This window comes from Diaphorina citri, unplaced genomic scaffold, assembly GCF_000475195.1.
Source record: "Diaphorina citri unplaced genomic scaffold, Diaci psyllid genome assembly version 1.1 scaffold405, whole genome shotgun sequence".
Taxonomy (NCBI): domain Eukaryota; kingdom Metazoa; phylum Arthropoda; class Insecta; order Hemiptera; family Psyllidae; genus Diaphorina; species Diaphorina citri.
In genome coordinates this window covers 103769-131204 of record NW_007377840.1, presented here as the reverse complement: position 1 = coordinate 131204, position 27436 = coordinate 103769, and the positions used below count along the sequence as shown (strand labels likewise).

Sequence of the window (27436 nt, the reverse complement as noted above, 5' to 3'; positions counted from 1 at the left end):
TAAAATCAGAGATAAAACAGCCTCTAGAATCACAAAAGTTGAAAGATATACAAGAACCTCCAAAATCAGAGATAAAAAAGCCTCTAGAATCACAGAACTTTGAAAAAATGTCAAAATCATTAGAATCTCTGAAATCAATAGACCCAGTTAATGTTGAAATGCAGGACTCGGAATGTGTTGCATTGTTGTCTAATGGTAAAAACTTGGAATTCCAAACGTTCGTCATGAGTAATGATAATCATGAACCTAGTCCTCCTAACAACGGGGAACAGACTGAGAATAATGTATTCTCCAATATCACTGATGTTAAAGTTAGCAATGTGTATGATGAAAAACCATCTCCCATGACACCTGTATTGCACACAACTCGACATTTTAATATTAATTCGAACTCGGTCGATATATCACGTGATAACTGTAATGAAGAATTCCAAACATTTATCATTAATGAACCCCAAAATATGAACGAATCTCAACAAGAATCCAAGACGTTTGTAATAAAATCTGACAGCAACACAAGGTTTGATCTCTGTATGAAGAATCAGAATGAAACTCTGGATCTGAATAATAAAACAGCAGCCTTGCCTTCCTATGAAGACCAATTCCAAACACATTATATTGTATCGAGCTATGAAACACCTGAACCAATAACCAACCAGACATTTGATCTAATAAACAAAAGTGTTTTGCATGATTCGGCCATGCCTTTTCCACAAGTTTGGCCATGCCTCGGGATGAACTAGCAGGATTCTGGAGCGAAGCGACGGAATTCAGCTAGTCTTTATATTATAAGAACAAGATCCATTCACATTTCATAGTTCACCGGTAAATCGTGAACTCTGACGTCACGGCATACGCTCGCGAACACGATGACGTCACATCAAATGTTCCGAGCGTGCGTGTGTGTATTAGTTCATAGTGAAATCCTGTTTGATTTTCATTTCATCCTCAGAGTTTCGCATCCTGTCTTGTTCATAGTGAAATCCTGTTTGATTGTTGGACTGCGGGGTAAAGGGACTTTTTAGTCTCATTCGAGCAGGATAAACAAGGTATATTCTCTACTTATTGGCGTTCTCTCCATATCAGCTGATTTCTATTTATCATTTTATCAGAAGCAGAAGCAGTGGAAGTGGAATTAGCAAATAGCAAATAAGTGGAAACGAATGAAACGATTCTGGTTCTGGTTTGTGGTTTTGGTTTTGTGCTTCTATTATTGTGTTGTGCGCATACGTTTCTGCGCATTTCTTTCTGCTCCTCCGCAAGCGTGCTTGCATACTGTCGCTACCTAACGAGAGGCAACTGCCTGAAGTTTGACGTCACACATCTTTGAATTCTTTCATTTGAACGGAAAATGAAAATTGAATTTTCGACCTTTTACAGTTATTTTTTCGGAGTTTTGACCTCGGATTTGAATTTTTCACAATTTTTTACATAGAAATCAAACATCTATTAATGATTTTTACCCATTTGCAACTGCTCCATTGGCGTTCTCTCCATATCAGCTGATTTCTATTTATCATTTTATCAGAAGCAGAAGCAGTGGAAGTGGAATTAGCAAATAAGTGGAAACGAATGAAACGATTCTGGTTCTGGTTTGTGGTTTTGGTTTTGTGCTTTTGATTATTTGAATTTGAACTTACATTTACCTTTGGTCATTTTGGTACTTTCGTTTCGTGTACCTTTTCTTTTTTGGGCTTTGAGTTGAGCTTTTCTATATTAAGCTCGCCTGGTTTCGCTTTGAAACTATTCTGTCCTATTCGGATGGAATTAGGTACGGGAATGTGCCTGGTGTCTTCTCAAGATTTTGCTCTCTCTTATCAACAAGAGTGATAATGAATTTGGCTAAAATGGAACTCCCTGTACTTCTATCACTAGTAGGTATGTTGTATTCAATTGAAATAATTAAAATTATTGTGAAAGTTGAAAATTGTAATTTTCTGATGGTTGTAAAAACTCTTCTATTATGGTACAAGCCAAACTGAACAAATTCCTATATTGTTGTGGGAGGCATAGGGGTTTAACTTCACTTTAAAAAAACTTGGGTCTTCTCATGATGGGGGTTTTACTCACATCACATCTACTTTGAAGTGCTAGGTCATAGGTTAAAGTCCTTTCTGGGTGAACATTCTAAAAATATAAATAGATATGGTAATTATGCAGAAGTCATGTCCATGGAAAAGAAAGCTCCTTTTTGTATTTAACGTAACCCTATAATAACACTAATCACTGCTCAAATTGTGAAAACTCCTTTTTGCGTTTAACCTAACCCTATAATAACACTAGATGTGACTTCTGCACAAGTAGGTACCGTAATTTCTGCTTCTGGAGACCCTCACTACTTGCTCTATGTATGTCAATCTCGACCCGCCTCTTCCTCTGCTACCTTCTATGATTTGAATAAGGTCTTCATTGTGTCTGTACAAATGTCCAATCCATTTCTGTCTCCTTTCTACCAGCATCTTCAATTTCTGCCAACTTTTACCTATCAGCTCCAGAACACATTCCTTACTCATCTTCTCCGTCCACTTCACCTTCTTCATTCTCCTCCAAAACCATATTTCAAAAGCTTCAATTCATTTCCTGTCTCTTTCAATTCTTAAAAGAAAAAGAAGGAGAAGAAAACTTGTAGAAATAGGCTGCTTTTGTTTTCATAGCTCTATGTTTTCAGGTTTCTTATTCTGAGACCTGGCCATGACTGATGGCCACAGAATATTTGGAGAAAAGAAAATGTAGAGACCTAACAGCATTGCAAAAGAAATTGTCTCTGCAGCTTGAAAAAGATATTCAGAAGTAAGTACTTACTGCCCTTATAAGAAAGAAGGCATTTATATCTTTTTTTTTCCCTTCAATTTTGAGTTTTGGATATACTGCCTTCTTTCTTAGTATTTGTTATGATTTATGATCATGAAAAACTAATGTACAAATTCTCAAATACCTAATGAAATTCTCAAATATTGGATAGCATTGCAAGCTTCAGTTGACACTGAAACCACAACCCTCTGATAAAAAGGAATGGGGCAAATGAATAAATAAATGAAAAATAGATATTTGTAAAATCCCATGATTATAGTTGTGCTTTTGATGTTTACCTATTTAAGTATTTTACACATGTACTTTTACAGTCTAGTAAATTTTCACATCCAACTTCATTATTTAATTTTTTTCCAGATTACAAACTCAAAACGATTTCTATGACTTACTACTACATTGGGATCAAGAAAATATTCAAATCAAAGTAAATCAATGTATTCTCAAGTCTCGCACACCAGTCCTGTTGAATGAACTTCTTCATTTATCATCACAACCAGATGATCTCTGCATCGATTTGTCCAATTATAATTCAGATAAAATCAAAAATCTCATAAAGTAAGTTTTCTGATGAAAAATTCAGAGTACTTATCCTTTTTGTTTAAGATGTTTCAGAAATTTCATCAAAATTGGAAGGAAAAAAAAAAACTTAGACCATAGTGTCTGAGCTTTAGACAAGGGGTAGTATGTTTTCAGTTTTTATTATAAAATTATTGTGATAATATAAATTGGAATACATCAATTGGAAATAATAGTAACTGCTAACAGGAGTTAGGAGTTATATAGAAATTGTCTCTGCAGCTTGAAAAAGATATTCAGAAGTAAGTACTTACTGCCCTTATAAGAAAGAAGGCATTTATATCTTAGAAATTGTCTCTGCAGCTTGAAAAAGATATTCAGAAGTAAGTACTTACTGCCCTTATAAGAAAGAAGGCATTTATATCTTTTTTTTTCCCTTCAATTTTGAGTTTTGGATATACTGCCTTCTTTCTTAGTATTTGTTATGATTTATGATCATGAAAAACTAATGTACAAATTCTCAAATACCTAATGAAATTCTCAAATATTGGATAGCATTACAAGCTTCAGTTGACACTGAAACCACAACCCTCTGATAAAAAGGAATGGGGCAAATGAATAAATAAATGAAAAATAGATATTTGTAAAATCCCATGATTATAGTTGTGCTTTTGATGTTTACCTATTTAAGTATTTTACACATGTACTTTTACAGTCTAGTAAATTTTCACATCCAACTTCATTATTTAATTTTTTTCCAGATTACAAACTCAAAACGATTTCTATGACTTACTACTACATTGGGATCAAGAAAATATTCAAATCAAAGTAAATCAATGTATTCTCAAGTCTCGCACACCAGTCCTGTTGAATGAACTTCTTCATTTATCATCACAACCAGATGATCTCTGCATCGATTTGTCCAATTATAATTCAGATAAAATCAAAAATCTCATAAAGTAAGTTTTTTGATGAAAGATTCAGAGTACATATCCTTTTTGTTTAAGATGTTTCAGAAATTTCATCAAAATTGGAAGGACCAACCCTAGCATACCCGTGAACACAACCAACCCTAGCATACCCGTGAACACAACCAACCCTAGCATACCCGTGAACACAACCAACCCATTTCTGAATCTCAACCCTTTCATTGATTATTCTGAAGAGAATAGTATGATGAGTGCCGATTCTATGGAAGCACAGCATGTAAGACTTCATTTCTATACAAGAGTCAACACCGCAGAAAGCAATACAGTTGTCAACAATATGAGTTTCAGTAGCACCAACCCCTTCTTGAACGACATTGAAAAGGATGCTCAGTCCTCGGACAGTACCTTTGTCATTTCCACTACACAAACAAATTTACAAAGAGCAAGTGAGGTTGTGTATTCCACACCACTCTCTGCATCTGTGGACAACTTGTTTGAAATGAACTGCACGCCCATCAAGTCAGAGGAAACAAACACGTTCGACTTGAATGCAACCCAAATCAAGCGCCTCTCTTGTAAACTGAACGATGAGAACCTCAGCAAGGCCAATGAACAGTTGAATCTGCTCCTCTCTGACTCTCCCCCTACACAGAATGAATCCACGCTCTGTCCCAATGTAATCCTCTCTCAGCGTAGCACAGGGGACAGCTTCCATTCCCCAGACTCATTGAACGCAGATGATGAAATAAAAATGCATCATAATAATATAGACGAAGACAACCGTAGCAAGAACTCGTCTGATATCGACTGTATTCCTATTGTATCAGGGGGTACTAGACAGAGCACCTCATGGACGCTAGCATTCAATGAACAAACCAGCAAGAGTTCCTCTTCACTTATAAAGCACGCCGATAGTTTTAGTCATAATAGTAAGAGTTGTGGCTTCTATATTGATCTGAATGAACCTGCACCGCGCGATGATGTGAAACCCAAACCAAGTGGAGATGCAGAGAAGAAGATTTTCAACATGTTTATAGACATTAGCAACTCTGACTCTTCTGACAAGGAGAAGAAGTCTCCGCGACCTTTGCTCAGGAAGAAGATGAAGCCTACAAGCATGACAGAGAGGTTTCTACAGAGACAATACAGTGGAGAAGATCATATGAAAAGTAATGCGAGTGCAGAGGATAGTGATGGTGAACATCCAGAGGTGATGAAAGGAAAAACATTGTTCCGAAATATCATGACTCCGCCCCCAAGTACTCAGGTAAGTCAATATCACACCTCATAACTCCGCCCCCAAGTACTCAGGTAAGTCGATATCACACCTCATGACTCCGCCCCCAAGTACTCAGGTAAGTCGATATCACACCTCATGACTCCGCCCCCAAGTACTCAGGTAAGTCAATATCACACCTCATGACTCCGCCCCCAAGTACTCAGGTAAGTCAATATCACACTTCATGACTCCGCCCCCAAGTACTCAGGTAAGTCAATACCACACCTCATGACTCCGCCCCCAAGTACTCAGGTAAGTCAATATCATACCTCATGACTCCGCCCCCAAGTACTCAGGTAAGTTAACATCACACCTCATGATTCCGCCCCCAAGTACTCAGGTAAGTCAATATCACACTCAGAGACAATACAGTGGAGAAGATCATATGAAAAGTAATGCGAGTGCAGAGGATAGTGATGGTGAACATCCAGAGGTGATGAAAGGAAAAACATTGTTCCGAAATATCATGACTCCGCCCCCAAGTACTCAGGTAAGTCAATATCACACCTCTCATAGGTCTCCAATTCAAGCTGAATTGGAATTAGGAAATTACCTTTTTTGTGGTCAAGTGGTCCTCACAAGGCTGAGTGCACTCAGAATTTTCTAGCACACAATTCAATAAAACTAACCACTTGATGCTAAAAGGTGTTGGCTAACAACGTTTTTGTAGGACTTGTGGTACAGTAGCACACAATTCAATAAAACTAACCACTTGATGCTAAAAGGTGTTGGCTAACAACGTTTTTGTAGGACTTGTGGTACAGTTTTTTTTTTTTTAATAGGTTTGATAGGAGGTGTAACTGCCAAGGTCTTATCGTCCAGAAATCGAACAGAGAAGGTAGAAAGCCAGCCATTCCGAGAAATAAAATACGCCTTGGGGGGGGATCCAACCCGCGACCTTGCGCTTACACGGCAGACGCACTACCAACCAAGCTAACTAGGCTGGCAGTGGAACAATTTATTTCAATAAACTGATTAGTAAGCAATGAAGTGTGACCATATCTGACGGTATTGAATAGTAACTAGGCGAGATTAACTTTAGACAAACAACAATCAATAACAAATCCATACAAAATACTGTGTGATCGATGTAGTATCTTCATTCAGATTCAGATATACCCACTTCAAGGATAGTTGAGGTAGTGTCAGATTTTCTCCCCTCAAGATTGTCATTAAAACCGTGTGTGTGTGTGTGTGGGGGGGACCTTTTCTTCTTCTGGGAGTTAAAGAAGAAAAGAAACTCAATTTATAATTGAATGAATACTTGATGGACTTATTATAAAGGTGAAGTCTGAGAGGGGACCTTTTCTTCTTCTGGGAGTTAAAGAAGAAAAGAAACTCAATTTATAATTGAATGAATACTTGATGGACTTATTATAAAGGTGAAGTCTGAGATGAAAGATTCAGAGTACATATCCTTTTTGTTTAAGATGTTTCAGAAATTTCATCAAAATTGGAAGGAAAAAAAAAAACTTAGACCATAGTGTCTGAGCTTTAGACAAGGGGTAGTATGTTTTCAGTTTTTATTATAAAATTATTGTAATTAATATAAATTGGAATACATCAATTGGAAATAATAGTAACTGCTAACAGGAGTTATAACAAACAGATAAAGGAACTCACATTTTTCATTCAATTATTTGTTTCTTCCTCACCCTGAAGAAGAACTATTTCTCCCATTTAACAATTAAATGTTTCAAATGCTCGGAGTTGACTATTAGGTCATTTTGCCTACAACAAAATGTAAAATCCAAACATTACTAAAAATAATTTCATTTAAACTTTGGTTTAATTTTGCAGGAAAATCTACTCAAATTGTGTTATAGATTCACTTGAGTCTGATGTGGTTGAACATTTGAAAGATAAAGAATGTGAAAAGTTCTACACACCTGCATGTACACCTATTGATTTATACTATTCCCTAGTGACAGTAGATAGTGACTATGGTCCTGTGGACAAGGAGTTAGAAGAACAGGATCTTCTGTCACAATCCTTTGAGCTAATTCTCAAGAAGAAACCAAACACAGCCAAGAGCTTAGGCCATGTTCATACCAAGAGAAAGAGACTACATGTGAAACCTTCTCACAACAAGATGTCAGGGAATACGGGAGGGGTTTCCATTTCCTCAAGAGAGCACACGACATCAGATACATCTGGTGTGGATGTGAATGAATCTTCCACTTCGTCTCTTACAGAACCAGAGCTATGGGACTCTACAGAGCATGAGGATAATGATGATGACTTGGATTTGTTTGATGACAAAACCTTGCATGCGAATGACATTGAGAAGAATTACTTTCCTCCTGCCAGTTTGTCAGAACCTACCTCTCTTACATCCAATGCATCAAGTAATTTCTTTATTGATGCATCAAGTTTGTTGGATGAGAACGAATGTTTGATGACAAACAAACATGGAGGTGTGGGTGTGGCTAATGGCAGCCAGGACTCTGACCATTATAAAGAAAATGATAGCCGTCCTAAAGACTTCAATGTTCCTCTCAAACGCACCAATATGCCACACAAAGACATACATGTTTTATTAAAAGACACACTTTTTTACGATAAAGACTCGAGAATTTCAGAAAAAGATACAAATGTTCCTAGAACAGAACCTGCTGAAACTCCAACTAAGAAACCTTTAGAAGAACACAGATTGAATGAGGTGAATAAACCGCTAGCATCACGAACCTTACAACAATCTGTCGATTCACATAGATTAAAAGAGGAGAAAAAATCCCTAGATATCCAGAACATGATAGAAGAAATACTCAGACCCCTAGAATCACAGAGTTTGAAAGAAAAACCGATAGAATCAGACTCGTGGACAGAGATGAAAAAGCCTCTGGAATTACATAAGTTGAAAGATATACAAGAACCTCTAAAATCAGAGGTAAAAGAGCCTCTAGAATCACATAAGTTGAAAGATATACAAGAACCTCTTTGAAAGAAAAACCGATAGAATCAGACTCGTGGACAGAGATGAAAAAGCCTCTGGAATTACATAAGTTGAAAGATATACAAGAACCTTTAAAATCAGAGATAAAACAGCCTCTAGAATCACATAAGTTGAAAGATATACAAGAACCTCTAGAATCAGAGATAAAAAAGCCTCTGGAATCACATACGTTGAAAGATATACAAGAACCTCTAAAATCAGAGATAAAACAGCCTCTAGAATCACAAAAGTTGAAAGATATACAAGAACCTCCAAAATCAGAGATAAAAAAGCCTCTAGAATCACAGAACTTTGAAAAAATGTCAAAATCATTAGAATCTCTGAAATCAATAGACCCAGTTAATGTTGAAATGCAGGACTCGGAATGTGTTGCATTGTTGTCTAATGGTAAAAACTTGGAATTCCAAACGTTCGTCATGAGTAATGATAATCATGAACCTAGTCCTCCTAACAACGGGGAACAGACTGAGAATAATGTATTCTCCAATATCACTGATGTTAAAGTTAGCAATGTTTATGATGAAAAACCATCTCCCATGACACCTGTATTGCACACAACTCGACATTTTAATATTAATTCCAACTCGGTCGATATATCACATGTTAACTGTAATGAAGAATTCCAAACATTTATCATTAATGAACCCCAAAATATGAACGAATCTCAACAAGAATCCAAGACGTTTATAATAAAATCTGACAGCAACACATCGTTTGATCTCTGTATGAAGAATCAGAATGAAACTCTGGATCTGAATAATGAAACAGCAGCCTTGCCTTCCTATGAAGACCCATTCCAAACACATCATATTGTATCGAGCTATGAAACACCTGAACCAATAACCAACCAGACATTTGATCTAATAAACAAAAGTGTTTTGCATGGTGAAGATGAAGCTGGTAAAGTTACTGCATCATGCAGTGTTCAATCAAATGATACTACTAGAGAACATCGCACTGATCCAAGTAATAGTAAATCAAATGATATGGAAGAAAGTGGTGCTAGACCAAATAATATTACACAAAGTGATACCAAAACTATTGATGCTAGATCAAATGATATTATTAAAAATAGTGATGTTAAACTACATGATATTACTAGAGTTGATATTAAACTAAAAGATTCTAATCCAATTGATACCAAAGCAAATGACACTGACCTGAATTATATACTGGAAAGTGACATTAAACCACGTGATAATACTCAACACAATACTAAAGCAAGTGATGCCAAAACAAATGGTAACACTCAAAATGACACTAGAATGAATGATACCGTATCAAATGCTTCTAAACCATGTCATATAATCCAAGATGACACTAGGAAAAGAGAAATCGAACCTAGTGATTCTAAACCAAATAATTGTTCTCAAAATTATTCTGAAGCAAATGGTACCAAATCAAATTATGGTTCTCAAAACGACACTAATATGGGCGATTTTCCGGATTTACAATAAGATATGTACTCAGATACTGAAATCCATATTTGATTTGTTATAAATGTTATACCTCATCCTTTTGTCTACACAAGCAATTTACGGTGCTACTTCTTACTCTTAAACATAAACTCAACATGAGATTTTTAAACCTGGTTGTATTTTTTCATAAATACTTTATCCATTTGTTTATATAACATCATAGGGTATAATAAATGAATAAGAAGTTTGAAAAATGAAAAATTATTCTTGATGGACCTATGTATGTTATTTTCTTACTATGTCTAGTTTGTTAAAACAAGGTTTGATTTTTCATATTCTCAGACATCGACTACAGATCAGTCGACATGTGATCTCACAGAGTCTACTAACAGGAAGCAAGGTGCCAGTGGATTCTTTATGTTCATTGGAAATGATTCGACGCCAGTCGTTAAGCGTCGTCTATCCTCGGGCAGCGGTTGCCATGGTAACGCACCGGCCCGAACAAACCCGAACCGACACTCGTGGAACTCCGACTCAGCCCCTCCCCCTCCTTCCTCTAATCAGAAGAAACATAGACGCGCAGCGAGTGTGTCATGTAGATTATCAGATCTGGAAACATCACCTTCAGGTGAGTAGCGAGTGTGTTATGTATATTATCGCTTTCTCTAATCCAAGACAAGACATTCGCAGGTACAATTCCCTCTATCAAATGTTGTTATATTTCAGCCCCTGTACCAGGCGATACCAAGCTGACTTCATCCTGGCATGCAGCCTCGCATAAGAAACTCATGGACAGCAGTGGTGACTCTTCAGTCCTCGCTGACACTAAGAGTGACACAACATCCAGTCTCAAGTCAGATGCTACATACAATATAGAAGATAATACCACGGGTAGTCAGTTCAAAGCTATTCCTGAGGATAGCAGTGAGCCAAATGATACCTATGTTGTAGAGAGCAAGCAGAAATCCAACCGAACCCTCGTACTGGACACACAAACTCCTACTCTACAAGATGAAGGTAATGATTTACATTGAATAGAGTAACCGTGACCATTTCCAAGCTGCTTGAAACCTCATGGCATAAAATCATGATGAGATCTTTTAGTAAATTGAATGATGGTTTACTGTTTGAAAAATGAGTAGACCATCCTTGAAAGTTCTAGTTTTAACTCCCATTTTCACAGGAATAAATGTTGAACGATGTTCAGACTTTTTGTGTGATCCCGTACAGTGTCAATCCCAAGATAATCATTTGAAATTGAACCGCGAGTATATGTTGTTCTGATAATACATTTCCAGAACCCGATGTTAAACGAGCTCCTGCGAAGATGACCGAAGTATTTGTCAAACTCTCCGACATGGATTGTCCGCGTTCCAAGTCTCCTCACTCTCCCCTACCTCCTCCTTCTCGTCTATCCCGTAGTACTCAGGATAGTAAACTCGTGCAAAGCAGCAAATCATTGAGCAGACTATTCCCTCATCTAGTAGGAGGAACCGGGGCCAGTCTGAGTTCGAGTCAAGAAGATGGCCACACGACAATCTCTACCGTATCCAGTCTACAGAGCAGCAACAACCGATCTACTCTGGGTAATATATTCTGTTGTTGCATTTAAACTCAACCGTTTTGCACTTCGTTTGGATGTTTGTTTCACTCTGACTCGCGATTGCCTGGTCTGATTTTGATGAACTTCGGCACCGATATTTAAAACATCTATGCACGTCGCTCATTACAATTGGTGCCCCGGGACGAAGTGGGGCCGATTTTCGGTCCTAATTTTCATAAACCCGTGTACCTCGTGTTTCTGCAGTAATACCTGGATTGAGACTCTAACTTCGGTGATGGTAGTTTTGGGAAACTTGTCTGAGAAGTTGTGTATGAAAAGATATAGGATTCCATGATGCACAGCAGATATGTTCACTTTTTATATCTGTGGTACTTTGTGATGATTACAGACGTTAGCACTGATGGTGGGGAAGGTTTGAATGTAAAAGCCTCATGCACACTGGGCGCAGATCTCCTACGTATGTTCCTCGAAGAAATCAGTGCAGACGTTACGGTGGAAGTAGCAGGACGTCGTATCAAAGCTCACAAGTGTGTACTAAGCTCTAGATGTCAATACTTTGCAGCAGTACTGAGTGGAGGATGGGTAGAGAGTGCTGGGAACGTTATATCTCTACAGGGGTAAGTAATGTCAATACTTTGCAGCAGTACTGAGTGGAGGATGGGTAGAGAGTGCTGGGAACGTTATATCTCTACAGGGGTAAGTAATGTCAATACTTTGCAGCAGTACTGAGTAGATAATGTAATCTCACTACATATGATGATGGTTTATGTTTCAGATATTCATACAGTACAGTACATTTTGCTCTGTGTCATATATACAGTGGTGTGGGAGAAATGCCAGATAACATTAACATTGTAGAGTTAGTGACTTTGGCTGATATGTTATGTCTTGAGGGTCTCAAGGAAGTCATTTCAGGGGTTCTCAAGCACAAATATTGCCATTATTTCCATAAGGTAAGAATATTTAGACATTACTTCTGGGCGTCCAGGGGGGTTTACTATATCTTGTACATACATAGGTTCTATTGAAATTTGAAATATATTTTTACAGTATGTATGAGAGGTTTTAACTATTCATTTATTTATCGTATGGAGGTTTTATTTTTCAAAGGATATACATACATACATATGAAAACAAAACAAAGGGACATTGAACTTGAAAACAAAAGAATTTAAAAAAGAATAAAAACAAAAGGTTTTAACTAAACGGTACCTATTACCTAGACCCCAGATATTATTATCCTCATGTAACTTCAAGCCTAATATTCCGAGATGTTGGAACCTCCTCAATCTCCTAAATAACTCTGATGTTGGAATATATCGCTACGATACGACCAATATAAATACTTTATTACATCAGCAACTTGTGAAAATTTCAGTCTTTGTTTTGTGTCCTGAATGAAAATATTGTGTAGCGTAGGTAGGTCATTGATATAATGTAATGTGGTGATTTGTTGCCTATAGCCTTGCAGTACGTGTCTCGTCGGTGTCATTGAGGTTTTACCCTTGGCAGTTGCCTATGGATTAGATGATATCTACAGGAAAAGTCTAAGATGGATCGCCAAATATTTCATCCAAGTCTGGCCGACCAAACCTTTCGCTTCCATGCCCAAGGAATTGATTGACAAATGTGTCAAACAGATCCTGGTTCATATGGTAAGACAGCATGTATCGGTTATGATCATAAGACTGCCGATTACAATGCTAGCGATAGCTAATATAATAATATGGAACATTTAATCAAAGGAAGGTCATTTCACTGTATATGTAGACACATGTTCAATGTTATATCTCTACAGGGGTAAGTAATGTCAATACTTTGCAGCAGTACTGAGTGGAGGATGGGTAGAGAGTGCTGGGAACGTTATATCTCTACAGGGGTAAGTAATGTCAATACTTTGCAGCAGTACTGAGTGGAGGATGGGTAGAGAGTGCTGGGAACGTTATATCTCTACAGGGGTAAGTAATGTCAATACTTTGCAGCAGTACTGAGTGGAGGATGGGTAGATAATGTAATCTCACTACATATGATGATGGTTTATGTTTCAGATATTCATACAGTACAGTACATTTTGCTCTGTGTCATATATACAGTGGTGTGGGAGAAATGCCAGATAACATTAACATTGTAGAGTTAGTGACTTTGGCTGATATGCTATGTCTTGAGGGTCTCAAGGAAGTCATTTCAGGGGTTCTCAAGCACAAATATTGCCATTATTTCCATAAGGTAAGAATATTTAGACATTACTTCTGGGCGTCCAGGGGGGTTTACTATATCTTGGCACAAATATTGCCATTATTTCCATAAGGTAAGAATATTTAGACATTACTTCTGGGCGTCCAGGGGGGTTTACTATATCTTGTACATACATAGGTTCTATTGAAATTTGAAATATATTTTTACAGTATGTATGAGAGGTTTTAACTATTCATTTATTTATCGTATGGAGGTTTTATTTTTCAAAGGATATACATACATACATATGAAAACAAAACAAAGGGACATTGAACTTGAAAACAAAAGAATTTAAAAAAGAATAAAAACAAAAGGTTTTAACTAAACGGTACCTATTACCTAGACCCCAGATATTATTATCCTCATGTAACTTCAAGCCTAATATTCCGAGATGTTGGAACCTCCTCAATCTCCTATATAACTCTGATGTTGGAATATATCGCTACTATACGACCAATATAAATACTTTATTACATCAGCAACTTGTGAAAATTTCAGTCTTTGTTTTGTGTCCTGAATGAAAATATTGTGTAGCGTAGGTAGGTCATTGATATAATGTAATGTGGTGATTTGTTGCCTATAGCCTTGCAGTACGTGTCTCGTCGGTGTCATTGAGGTTTTACCCTTGGCAGTTGCCTATGGATTAGATGATATCTACAGGAAAAGTCTAAGATGGATCGCCAAATATTTCATCCAAGTCTGGCCGACCAAACCTTTCGCTTCCATGCCCAAGGAATTGATTGACAAATGTGTCAAACAGATCCTGGTTCATATGGTAAGACAGCATGTATCGGTTATGATCATAAGACTGCCGATTACAATGCTAGTGATAGCTAATATAATAATATGGAACATTTAATCAAAGGAAGGTCATTTCACTGTATATGTAGACACATGTTCATACGCACTATCGGAATAATACGCGTTTGTAGTCCTAGCCAATAGAATTGTCTAAATAAGGTATATTAACTGAATGAAAATATGTACTAGATTAATCAGCATTTGAATATCTCCTTGCCGTTTTCTATCCAACTCGTTGGTTGTCCTTACTAGGCTGAGTGCACTCCGAAACAGTCAGCACCACGTGGTTTCCCTGACAGGTATTAACCACACAGAATGTTGCTTAACTTTACTAATACTTTATTTGACAGACGAGTGAAAATGTACTAGACAGTCTGATGTCCTGTGAGAAGGTAATCGCCTTGCTGCCCCCTGGTGTCAAATGGACGGAACCCATTACACACGCCCTGGGAAAACTTCAAGACGCATGTGCCAAGTACATCGGACAACACTTGTCTTGTGTGTTGACGTCCGGTACACTACTGCATTTAACACAGGATGAGTTGTGGGATATTGGTAGTGTGGAGAGTATATTACTAGGCGCGGGATCCAAGCTGAGTCCTGATGAAGCATGCAGAGTTTATGTGCAGCTTGATGTCATGCTACACCATACACCACAACCTACCTGGCATCAGGTAAGACATATTATACTGGTGGTAGTGTCACTACTGGTCGCTCTTGATGATGAGCACAGAGCCCATTTCATCCTCAGAGTTTCGGAGCCTGTCTAGTTCATAGTGAAATCCTGTTTGATTTGCATTTCATCCTCAGAGTTTCGGAGCCTGTCTAGTTCATAGTGAAATCCTGTTTGATTTGCATTTCATCCTCAGAGTTTCGCATCCTGTCTAGTTCATAGTGAAATCCTGTTTGATTTTCATTTCATCCTCAGAGTTTCGCATCCTGTCTAGTTCATAGTGAAATCCTGTTTGATATTCATTTCATCCTCAGAGTTTCGGAGCCTGTCTAGTTCAACTCGAGTCCATAGTGAAATCCTGTCTAGTACGTCAGGCGACAAAGTCATGTCGTAGTCCCGCTTGGCAGATGATGCCTCTGAATCTCCGGCTTCACATTCAAGAGACCGCGGGTTTGATTCTGGTCCCGGGAGATGAGAAGCGACGTGCTCGTATGATGAGGAAGACTGGAGGGAGTGAAGTCGGAACTCATGGAAGTAAAACATCACGGACATTGGATCTACAGCAAGTGAGGCAGAGTATATCTGCACAGCAGACGAGGAAAGCACCAGTACCAGATCTGATACCAAGAGCCAAAGCCAAACCCAAGTTTAGTGAGGTACGTATTGTTGTCGTTGTTCTGTAAAGCCGCACACATGTATTGTTGTTAGAATGGATATTTGGATAAGTATGTTGTTGAAGGTTTTCAAATGACGAGACCGAGGGAATGTGGTATATTTAGTAGGTACCCCATAAAGTTCTCCTTAATTCGAGACCTGGGGTGTATGTCTTGGCACTACACCACCTGCCTCACTGGTGTAATGGTCAAGACGCTCGCCTGGTAAACAGGAGGGCGTGGGTTCATTTGATTACAATGCTAGTGATAGCTAATATAATAATATGGAACATTTAATCAAAGGAAGGTCATTTCACTGTATATGTAGACACATGTTCATACGCACTATCGGAATAATACGCGTTTGTAGTCCTAGCCAATAGAATTGTCTAAATAAGGTATATTAACTGAATGAAAATATGTACTAGATTAATCAGCATTTGAATATCTCCTTGTTCATACGCACTATCGGAATAATACGCGTTTGTAGTCCTAGCCAATAGAATTGTCTAAAATAAGGTATATTAACTGAATGAAAATATGTACTAGATTAATCAGCATTTTAATATCTCCTTGCCGTTTTCTATCCAACTCGTTGGTTGTCCTTACTAGGCTGAGTGCACTCCGAAACAGTCAGCACCACGTGGTTTCCCTGACAGGTATTAACCACACAGAATGTTGCTTAACTTTACTAATACTTTATTTGACAGACGAGTGAAAATGTACTAGACAGTCTGATGTCCTGTGAGAAGGTAATCGCCTTGCTGCCCCCTGGTGTCAAATGGACGGAACCCATTACACACGCCCTGGGAAAACTTCAAGAAGCATGTGCCAAGTACATCGGACAACACTTGTCTTGTGTGTTGACGTCCGGTACACTACTGCATTTAACACAGGATGAGTTGTGGGATATTGGTAGTGTGGAGAGTATATTACTAGGCGCGGGATCCAAGCTGAGTCCTGATGAAGCATGCAGAGTTTATGTGCAGCTTGATGTCATGCTACACCATACACCACAACCTACCTGGCATCAGGTAAGACATATTATACTGGTGGTAGTGTCACTACTGGTCGCTCTTGATGATGAGCACAGAGCCAAAATAATTTCCACTCTGTCCGCATTTGAACCCCAATCTCTGCTGTGCAAGTCCAGTGTAATAACTCAGGTATGATGGGGGGGTTGCTGAGATACAGTATACAATACTGGTGGTAGTGTCACTACTGGTCGCTCTTGATGATGAGCACAGAGCCAAAATAATTTCCACTCTGTCCGCATTTGAACCCCAATCTCAGCTGTGCAAGTCCAGTGTAATAACTCAGGTATGATGGGGGGGTTGCTGAGATACAGTATACAATATATGTATATTGACCGATGCGATGTTCTGAGTTTGACTTTGAATCCCAGTAACACTTGGAGGTATTTCAATAAATAAATGCCGTTTCTTTGTGTTATTCTATCACAACTTTGGTGCTCATTGTAGCATTATTAAGGAGCGCGGTAGCGCTCCGCCCCGCCAAGTCAAGAAAGTTTGACCGCGCTACTAGAGATTCAAATTTCTGAATAAGCCAGAGCCCCATGTTTACCTACCATGCTGGCAAAAATTCATCCTCAGAGTTTCGGATCCTGTCTTGTTCATAGTGAAATCCTGTTTGATTTTCATTTCATCCTCAGAGTTTCGCATCCTGTCCAGTTCATAGTGAAATCCTGTTTGATTTTCATTTCATCCTCAGAGTTTCGGAGCCTGTCTAGTTCAACTCGAGTCCATAGTGAAATCCTGTCTAGTACGTCAGGCGACAAAGTCATGTCGTAGTCCCGCTTGGCAGATGATGCCTCTGAATCTCCGGCTTCACATTCAAGAGACCGCGGGTTTGATTCTGGTCCCGGGAGATGAGAAGCGACGTGCTCGTATGATGAGGAAGACTGGAGGGAGTGAAGTCGGAACTCATGGAAGTAAAACATCACGGACATTGGATCTACAGCAAGTGAGGCAGAGTATATCTGCACAGCAGACGAGAAAAGCACCAGTACCAGATCTGATACCAAGAGCCAAAGCCAAACCCAAGTTTAGTGAGGTACGTATTGTTGTCGTTGTTCTGTAAAGCCGCACACTTTACTAAAAATAGGCGAAAAATGGATTTATATAAATGAACACTGCACAGATACATACTGACAGTAGGAATCAATACTTGCTTTATTCACATTGTACTCTTATTGAATTTATCAAAATCACGAACTTGATCTGTTTAACAATTAAAAACTAATCTAGTTCTAGCCGCACACTTTACTAAAAATAGGCGAAAAATGGATTTATATAAATGAACACTGCACAGATACATACTGACAGTAGGAATCAATACTAACTTGCTTTATTCACATTGTACTCTTATTGAATTTATTAAAATCACGAACTTGATCTGTTTAACAATTAAAAACTAATCTAGTTCTTTAGGACCTAGGTAATCAATCTGATGAAGTGTTTGATTTGCATCAGGTGAAATCTCGCTACTTGGACTCCTCGCGATCCAGACCATCCCGACATTCTGACCCAGCGCCGCCCCTGACCGCCTCTACCTCTTCCTCCTCCTCAGTCACCCATCCTACTCGCCCTAGAGCCGCGCCTGTTATATCTTCCTCTGAGTCTTCAAGACAATCCTCCCCTGCTCTCACCAAGAGAATCATCACTCAAGTCAAAGGTAAATAGTCAATATAGAGAGAAGTGTGCCCTTAACCCTGAACATATTTTACAGTGTTATAGCTATGACATCTAATAACTCACTACTTATCTCTCACCAAGAGAATCATCACTCAAGTCAAAGGTAAATAGTCAATATAGAGAGAAGTGTGCCCTTAACCCTGAACATATTTTACAGTTATTGCTATATAAACACCTAACTCAACAGTGTTATAGCTATGACATCTAATAACTCACTACTTAGACGTTATGGTGTGTTTTGTTTCAGATAAGTCCACGAGTCGTCTCTCATTGGACTCAAAACTTAAATCCAATTCTCCTCAAGACATGAAACTTGTCCGAGATAGATTGACGCTGAATATTCGCAAATCTCATGAGACAGACCTGAAGGTGAAGAAAATTCCAACGGTTGCCATGACAACACGTCTCCCATTGAGAAGCAACGAGAACAAAACAACGCTAACACGTAGTGCCCGTCTCTCATTGGATAATAACAATAGCAAATCCTTACGATCCAGTCCGCTTGATAATAGAACCAAGGAGACATTGCGAGCTTCTACAGACCGTCTATCATTGGACACACTGTCCTCACGTAATAAACGTCGCACAGGTAATTCATTTGATGTTTTGGGTGTTTGAATTGAAAATGTCTGACTTATTAGGGATATCAGTCGCAGGTCGCGAACCTCTAGATACCGGTAAAGCAACGTTGTCTGTGGTCAATATCTGGACGGGTGACGGGTTTTTACCAAATTAATTGTTACAGTCGTGTCCGGAAAGCATACAAAATTTCATCGCTCTAAGACAAACCGTTCTTGAGATATTTTGTATACAATGTACATATTTATGATTGAAGATTCAATTTGTATTTGTTATTTCCGTGACAGGTTCATCAAGTAGCACCACGAGTTGTTCCAGTACGAAAGCATCTCTATCCACAGTGACTACTCCCAATATGAATAAGAAACCTGTCAACACAAATCTCTCTCCTATCAAAATGAACAAGACTGCTCTACTCCGCTCTTCACGCAACAATAACTCCTCACCTGCCCGCGGCACTAAACCAGGTGAAACCAAGAAACTTGGCGGTGTCGGGACTCGATCCGGAACCTTTTGTATGGACGAATCAGCTTCTATATTGAAGAACATCAACTCTGCACTCAGTTAAAATCAAATATCACGTGTCAAGCTGGATTACAGGTAGAAACTGAACCGCTTTTTTTTTAAGTTTAGCCCACTTTAACAATTTCTTGTCTTTTGAGTCGCCGTAGACAATTATGTGTACAGTTTAGACAAGGGATAAAAGTATTATGAGAGAAATGAATTGTATAGAGCTCACGTGACGTGATAGTACCTAGTGTGTTTCTACCTTCAGATGTGCTTCACAAGTCAAACTCTTTTCGTGCAAAGGCTGAACTGTATCATCAAATTTATAATCCCCGAGCTGCTTACCTACACACATGGATTCAACCTTCACACACCGGACAACATGGATTCAACAACATTTTATCCAAAGTAGGTACGTTTTTTACTATTATTATTTTAAGTTATTGGCTTTGAATTTGAACTAGTTTTTTTTTTTACTTTACAAAATGTGAGCCTTGAAAAGGCAATAAATTTATTTTCAACTTTTACCTGGTGATTAAAGTCATTTTTCTTTGCTTTTTATAGATATAGAAATATAGATTATTTACATTTATTAGAGTTTGCAAACATGTACACTTTTTATACTCTTATAAAAAAAAAAAAAAAAAAAAAAAAAAAATCAATTGGTTGATTTTTCGTCATTATTAGGAATAGAAAAAATCACGAGGATTCCAGGTTTTTAAAATCCCACATTGATAATATTTATGATTATTGTTTTGTTTAATTTTGGTAATTCATTTATATTTGTTTGCTTTTGTTTACTTTAAAATGCTTTAATCCCGTCGAAAATTCATTGAGCTGAAATTGTGCTGATCTGAAACATGTACTATGTAGGTATAAAGTTGAAGTTTTGGGAAGTGACGAAGAAGAATGATAAAATTAAAATTTTCTTATTCTGATGGAGCACATACCAGGTATGTTTGATGAATTATCCCTCATTGTGAGACATTCTCTAATAATCTACATAGGTATTCTAGATCTAGAACTAAAACATTCCTTATACTTACCAAACTGAGTATGTAATACCGTGCAATGTAGGTATAACTTTCATGTATAGATAAAAGAAATTAGATAGGTAAAGAAATTTTGTGTGTAAAGAAGAATAATAAATAAATAGTAACTTGGTAACATATGGAACTGAACGGTATTGGACCTCCGTTTAGATATTAGTGATTCAGAGTGAACTGTGGAACTCACTCAAATTATATTAGTGGAACTCACTCAAAAAGTCCCGCGTGTCCATGTCCTTTATATGATAACCATGTTTTCCAAATTTCATTAATGTAGTTGGTGTATTAAAGAATGAAAAATAATTGAATCAAATCCTGAAACTCAGTTCAAGTAGGTATACCGATAGGTAAATGATACTGTACCCTACCTACAATATAGTTGTATTTTATCATCGGACCTAGCTTTGATTCCACCAAGGAGATGTACATTTTCAACTTCAACACTCTGGCTGCCATAGCATATTCCATAGCCCTGATTAAAATATCTGTAAAAATTAATATATCCAAATTTCGTTTTGGGTCTGATTTTCAAAGTGAATCATTAGTGGGATCTATTTTAAGGACAAATCACCGATCGGGGAAAAAAATTAATCCCTCAAAAAATTATGAAATTGGTATCTCGGCGTTTTTTGATATTATAAGCAATCTAAGCGGTTCTCGAGAAACCTAGAGACATTATACACACTCTGTGTATTAAGTTAAGTTCCAATACCTGTGCTGTATGTATATCAAGTTAGGTTCTAGTCAGTGTGCCATTTCATTATTTTTTGTTATTTTAGTTTTTTTTCCGAGTATGGCAGTAATAATTATTTTGTAATATGGGATTATAAGAAATGTAAAACAGAGTTAGTTTTATTTGTAGACTAGAAGTTGTTAATCCCCGGAATGATTAATTTGTTTAATGAAGGGAACATTGTTGAATGAGAAATTGCTGTCTATTAGTACTCGTATATATTATTTATAATACACATGCCTCGCCTTATGCAGCATGACATATGGTTTACAATCATCTTGTATTGAATATTTACTTAATCTTCTCAGCCCATCTACTGATGCCGTTTATTTCATTCCTTAATTCCCAGCCGTTTCTGAGATATAAGCGTGGTTCGCAAATCACGAACCACCCTGTATATTATTTATAATACACATGCCTCGCCTTATGCAGCATGACATATGGTTTACAATCATCTTGTATTGAATATTTACTTAATCTTCTCAGCCCATCTACACTAGGGATGGGCGATATATATCGATATTTCCGAATATCGATATTTTGGTTTCGATATATCGATATTTTATATCGATATTACAGTTTCGATATATCGGAAAAAAATGTCAATATCGATATTTTTTACAGCTAAAGTAAATGAACCTTCTAACATACAAAATTATTTCATGATTACTTATCGATATTTTTATAAATATCGCCCATCCCTAATCTACACACGGAGCGACTGAAAAGAAATTGAATTACTGAACCAGTTAGTACATGAGGACACGGTTAGCCCAGTGGTAACGCGCTTGCTCGCCATGTAGAAAGTCTCCCGACATGCGAATCACCCAGGTGACTAGTTACCAACATTACTGCGAGTTACTAATCACAATCCGTCTCTTTTTAATAGCTCCGTGTGTAGATGGGCTTAGTCAATGTTATCCAACTTTGATTTCCTTAAACTTAATTTTCTCTTTTTTTATTTTAAAATTGAAAATTTATTCCGTCTATATTGATGATCTTCACCACTGTTCTACTTTTAATAATATTATTGTACTTAACCGCAGGACCATCTTGTCATAGAGTTTCATTTTAAACATTGCAAATGTCACGGTACGTTCAATGAACACTCAACTATTTTACAGGCGATTAGATGGGAGTAAAAATATTTTTTCATCAGAACGGAAATATAAATTGAATTACTTACTTTTTTTTCGAACTCGTGTTTCCAACAAAACAAGGTGGTCCTGGGCTTTAACTTGAACACCTTAACGATATTTATTTTATTTTTTAATGCCATTATGTATTGTTGTTAGAATGGATATTTGGATAAGTATGTTGTTGAAGGTTTTCAAATGACGAGACCGAGGGAATGTGGTATATTTAGTACCCCATAAAGTTCTCCTTAATTCGAGACCTGGGGTGTATGTCTTGGCACTACACCACCTGCCTCACTGGTGTAATGGTCAAGACGCTCGCCTGGTAAACAGGAGGGCGTGGGTTCATTTCCCAGCCGAGGTATGGAATTTGTTTTCATCCTCAATATAATTTGAGAATGATAGTAGTAGCCTACTGCTGGAGTAAAGAGACTTTTCAGTCCTGTGCGAGCAGTATAAATAAGCACTATTATTATTATTATAACGTCAGAATGTCTTAAGCTTGAGGAGTAAACTCCTTTATGGAATAGGTTTCTAATTAGATACCGAGTAGCAAAGTCCCCAGGTTTATGAATATAAAAAATACAACATGTATCATTTCATCCTCAGAGTTTCGGATCCTGTCTAGTTCAAAGTGAAATCCTGTTTGATTTTCATTTCATCCTCAGAGTTCAGCTTGAGGAGTAAACTCCTTTATGGAATAGGTTTCTAATTAGATACCGAGTAGCAAAGTCCCCAGGTTTATGAATATAAAAAATACAACATGTATACATAGGTATAAATTTCCTTTTGACTAATTCACATAATATTGATGGTATACAGATAAGGTATAGGTATACTCGCACATAATGTATACTTGATGGTTCCATGAAATGTACATAAGTATACTTGATGGTTCCATGAAATTTAATGTACATAATGTAACACTCAAAATGACACTAGAATGAATGATACCGTATCAAATGCTTCTAAACCATGTCATATAATCCAAGATGACACTAGGAAAAGTGAAATCGAACCAAGTGATTCTGAACCAAATTATTGTTCTCAAAATTATTCTGAAGCAAATGGTACCAAATCAAATTATGGTTCTCAAAACGACACTAACATAAAGAATATTTCTCAAATATTGAATTCAGGAGAATCTCAACACGGAAACCATTTTGTAGATGTGGAAAACAAAATGAGTGATCCAATATCCTGTCTGATGGCAACTGTCGAAACAAAACTAATCAAGGAAAACTTTACTGAACATCTTCATTCTCTCGTTGTATTACTTGGGGCCCTGATACCAGGTAGTGCTGCTACCTACCCACGTGTTGTGTACCATTCTAATCTCAATAGCCGGTACCAAATTTAAAACAACACACATAATATTATCGCACCTTGGGTAGACCTCTTTTTTCTCTTTGTTATTATTTTTTTTACATTTCATTGCATCGTATTAAGTTATGTACAAAACATACGAGTATTATGGATAGACAGGAACAAAGATAAGCTGACCATCATGATCATCACTATGCTTGCTCTCGTTGTATTACTTGGGGCCCTGATACCAGGTAGTGCTGCTACCTACCCACGTGTTGTGTACCATTCTAATCTCAATAGCCGGTAGATACCAAATTTAAAACAACACACATAATATTATCGCACCTTATTTTTTTTACATTTCATTGCAACGTATTAAGTTATGTACAAAACATACGAGTATTATGGATAGACAGGAACAAAGATAAGCTGACCATCATGATCATCACTATGCTTGTAAGAAATGTTTGTAATATTTTCAATATTAATAAACTAATACAATGGAACAAATGCTATAATAACATTTGGACTAATATCTACTAACCAAAAACAAATAATCAAGATTAAAAGAAACTAATAATAGACAAACTGAGTGTAAAAACTTGGAACTCTATATTTGGTCAATTAACACCCGCGAATTCAGCTAGTTACTGTCTTGTGCTAATTTTATAAAAACTTGAACATAATTCATTTTGGGCGTTTTTTACTATGCTTGTAAGAAATGTTTGTAATATTTTCAATATTAATAAACTAATACAATGGAACAAATGCTATAATAACATTTGGACTAATACCTACTAACCAAAAACAAATAATCAAGATTAAAAAAGACTAATAATAGACAAACTGAGTGTAAAAACTTGGAACTCTATATTTAGTCAATTAACACCCGCGAATTCAGCTAGTTACTGTCTTGTGCTAATTTTATAAAAACTTGAACATAATCCATTTTGGGCGATTTTCCGGATTTACAATAAGATATGTACTCAGATACTGAAATCCATATTTGATTTGTTATAAATGTTATACCTCATCCTTTTGTCTACACAAGCAATTTACGGTGCTACTTCTTACTCTTAAACATAAACTCACCATGAGATTTTTAAACCTCTCCCTCGTAGGCAACGCATTAATGTGTTTGTGCGCATACGTTTCTGCGCAGTTCTTTCTGTTCCTCCGCTAGCGCGCTTGTATACTGGCGTTACCTAACGGACGGAAAAAACAACTGCGTGAAGTCTGACGTCACACATATTTGAACTCTTTCATTAGAACGGAAAATAAAAATTGAATTTTCGACCTTTTACAGTTATTTTTTCGGAGTTTTGACCTCAGATTTGGATTTTTCCCAACTTTTTACATAGGAATCGACCATTTATTTATAATTTTTACCCATTTGCAACTGCTCCATTGTATTCTCCCGCAAGTAAGACGCCATATTGAGCTGTACTTTCCTTCCTGGATATGGTTGGAACCGGAGCCAGTTTCGTTTTGGAATTCTACTCCACAGGCCCCCTTGTAAGAAAACATCTCATGAGAGAAAGATACTCTTTTTTTACTTTCCTTATTCTATAGGAAGGAAAGTAATGTAATCGGGTCAAATTTTCGATGGTCAGTTTTTAATGCCAAAACACGTTTTGAGATCCCTAGAGCCTAAATCCAAAGTTTCAGCCATTGGTCCGTGTGTGTGTGTGTCTGTCTGTAAACAAAATATCTCGAGAACGGTAAGAGCTAGACTTGAAATTTGGTATGTAGCTGTCAAATGTGACAAGGATGCGACACGAAACTTTTGGTTAAGATCGGTGCATTGATTGGCGGTATTTTACCGCTTTTTGGCGGTTTTCGGTCTAGTTTAACAATATCTCGGGAACGGTATGAGCTAGAGACTTGAAATTTGGTATGTAGTTCACAGATGTGACAAGGATGCAACAGAAGTTTAGTTGAGATAGGTGCTGCGCTTGGCAGTATTTTGACCGCTTTTGAACGCATTTCGACCGTTTTTTAGCGGTATTCAGCTGCCGACTAAACGGTTAGAGAGATATGGTAAAAGTTAGGGTAAAATAATACTCAAATAAGCATCATTCAATAGGATAAGGAAAGTCGTGTGATGTTGACACCAGATTTTTTTTTTCTTCAAACAAATAGCAAGATTTCACTCAGAGGCCCCTCTTTCAGATAACCATTGAAAATACATAAGCGTCCCGTGGCAGCCAATGTGGTCGTGCTATTACACCCAAAGAGGAAGAATTCCAACCATATCCAACCTAAAGGAAAGTCGGGCTATGCATATGCTTGGTGACTATCTGGATACATACATTATAAATTATTGGACTTTACCTCTCTCTTGCTTTTAATGATTTGTTTGTGAATTTGTTTTTTATTTTATTTTGATTATGTATTTTTTTGCTCCTTTTAAGCATATTGAAGAACATCAACTCTGCACTCAGTTAAAATCAAATATCACGTGTCAAGCTGGATTACAGGTAGAAACTGAACCGCTATTTTTATAAATATCGCCCATCCCTAATCTACACACGGAGCGACTGAAAAGAAATTGAATTACTGAACCAGTTAGTACATGAGGACACGGTTAGCCCAGTGGTAACGCGCTTGCTCGCCATGTAGAAAGTCTCCCGACATGCGAATCACCCAGGTGACTAGTTACCAACATTACTGCGAGTTACTAATCACAATCCGTCTCTTTTTAATAGCTCCGTGTGTAGATGGGCTTAGTCAATGTTATCCAACTTTGATTTCCTTAAACTTAATTTTCTCTTTTTTTATTTTAAAATTGAAAATTTATTCCGTCTATTATTTTTATAAATATCGCCCATCCCTAATCTACACACGGAGCGACTGAAAAGAAATTGAATTACTGAACCAGTTAGTACATGAGGACAGGGTTAGCCCAGTGGTAACGCGCTTGCTCGCCATATAGAAAGTCTCCCGACATGCGAATCACCCAGGTGACTAGTTACCAACATTACTGCGAGTTACTAATCACAATCAGTCTCTTTTTAATAGCTCCGTGTGTAGATGGGCTTAGTCAATGTTATCCAACTTTGATTTCCTTAAATACTTAATTTTCTCTTTTTTATTTTAAAATTGATGATCTTCACCACTGTTCTACTTTTAATAATATTATTGTACTTAACCGCAGGACCATCTTGTCATAGAGTTTCATTTTAAACATTGTATTTCCCTTGCAAATGTCACGGTACGTTCAATGAACACTCAACTATTTTACAGGCGATTAGATGGGAGTAAAAATATTTTTTCATCACAACGGAAATATAAATTGAATTACTTACTTTTTTTTCGAACTCGTGTTTCCAACAAAACAAGGTGGTCCTGGGCTTTAACTTGAACACCTTAACGATATTTATTTTATTTTTTAATGCCATTATGTATTGTTGTTAGAATGGATATTTGGATAAGTATGTTGTTGAAGGTTTTCAAATGACGAGACCGAGGGAATGTGGTATATTTAGATGATCTTCACCACTGTTCTACTTTTAATAATATTATTGTACTTAACCGCAGGACCATCTTGTCATAGAGTTTCATTTTAAACATTG

The 27436-nt window shown here is 37.2% G+C and overlaps 1 protein-coding gene across 1 annotated transcript; it reads left to right on the top strand.

The window, feature by feature from the left end:
• Nucleotides 1-107: 107 nt before the first annotated feature.
• Nucleotides 108-19795, top strand: LOC103508518. Its single transcript, XM_026823105.1, has 17 exons — nt 108-681; nt 2709-2790; nt 3169-3366; nt 4089-4286; nt 4344-5523; nt 5876-6025; nt 10252-10537; nt 10636-10926; nt 11208-11495; nt 11862-12090; nt 12249-12426; nt 12937-13128; nt 14860-15183; nt 15497-15838; nt 18328-18529; nt 18797-19138; nt 19416-19795. The coding sequence occupies exons 1-17, from the start codon at nt 108-110 to the stop codon at nt 19694-19696; spliced, it is 5337 nt and encodes a 1778-aa protein (XP_026678906.1). The 3' UTR covers nt 19697-19795.
• The last annotated feature ends 7641 nt before the right edge of the window (nt 19796-27436 follow it).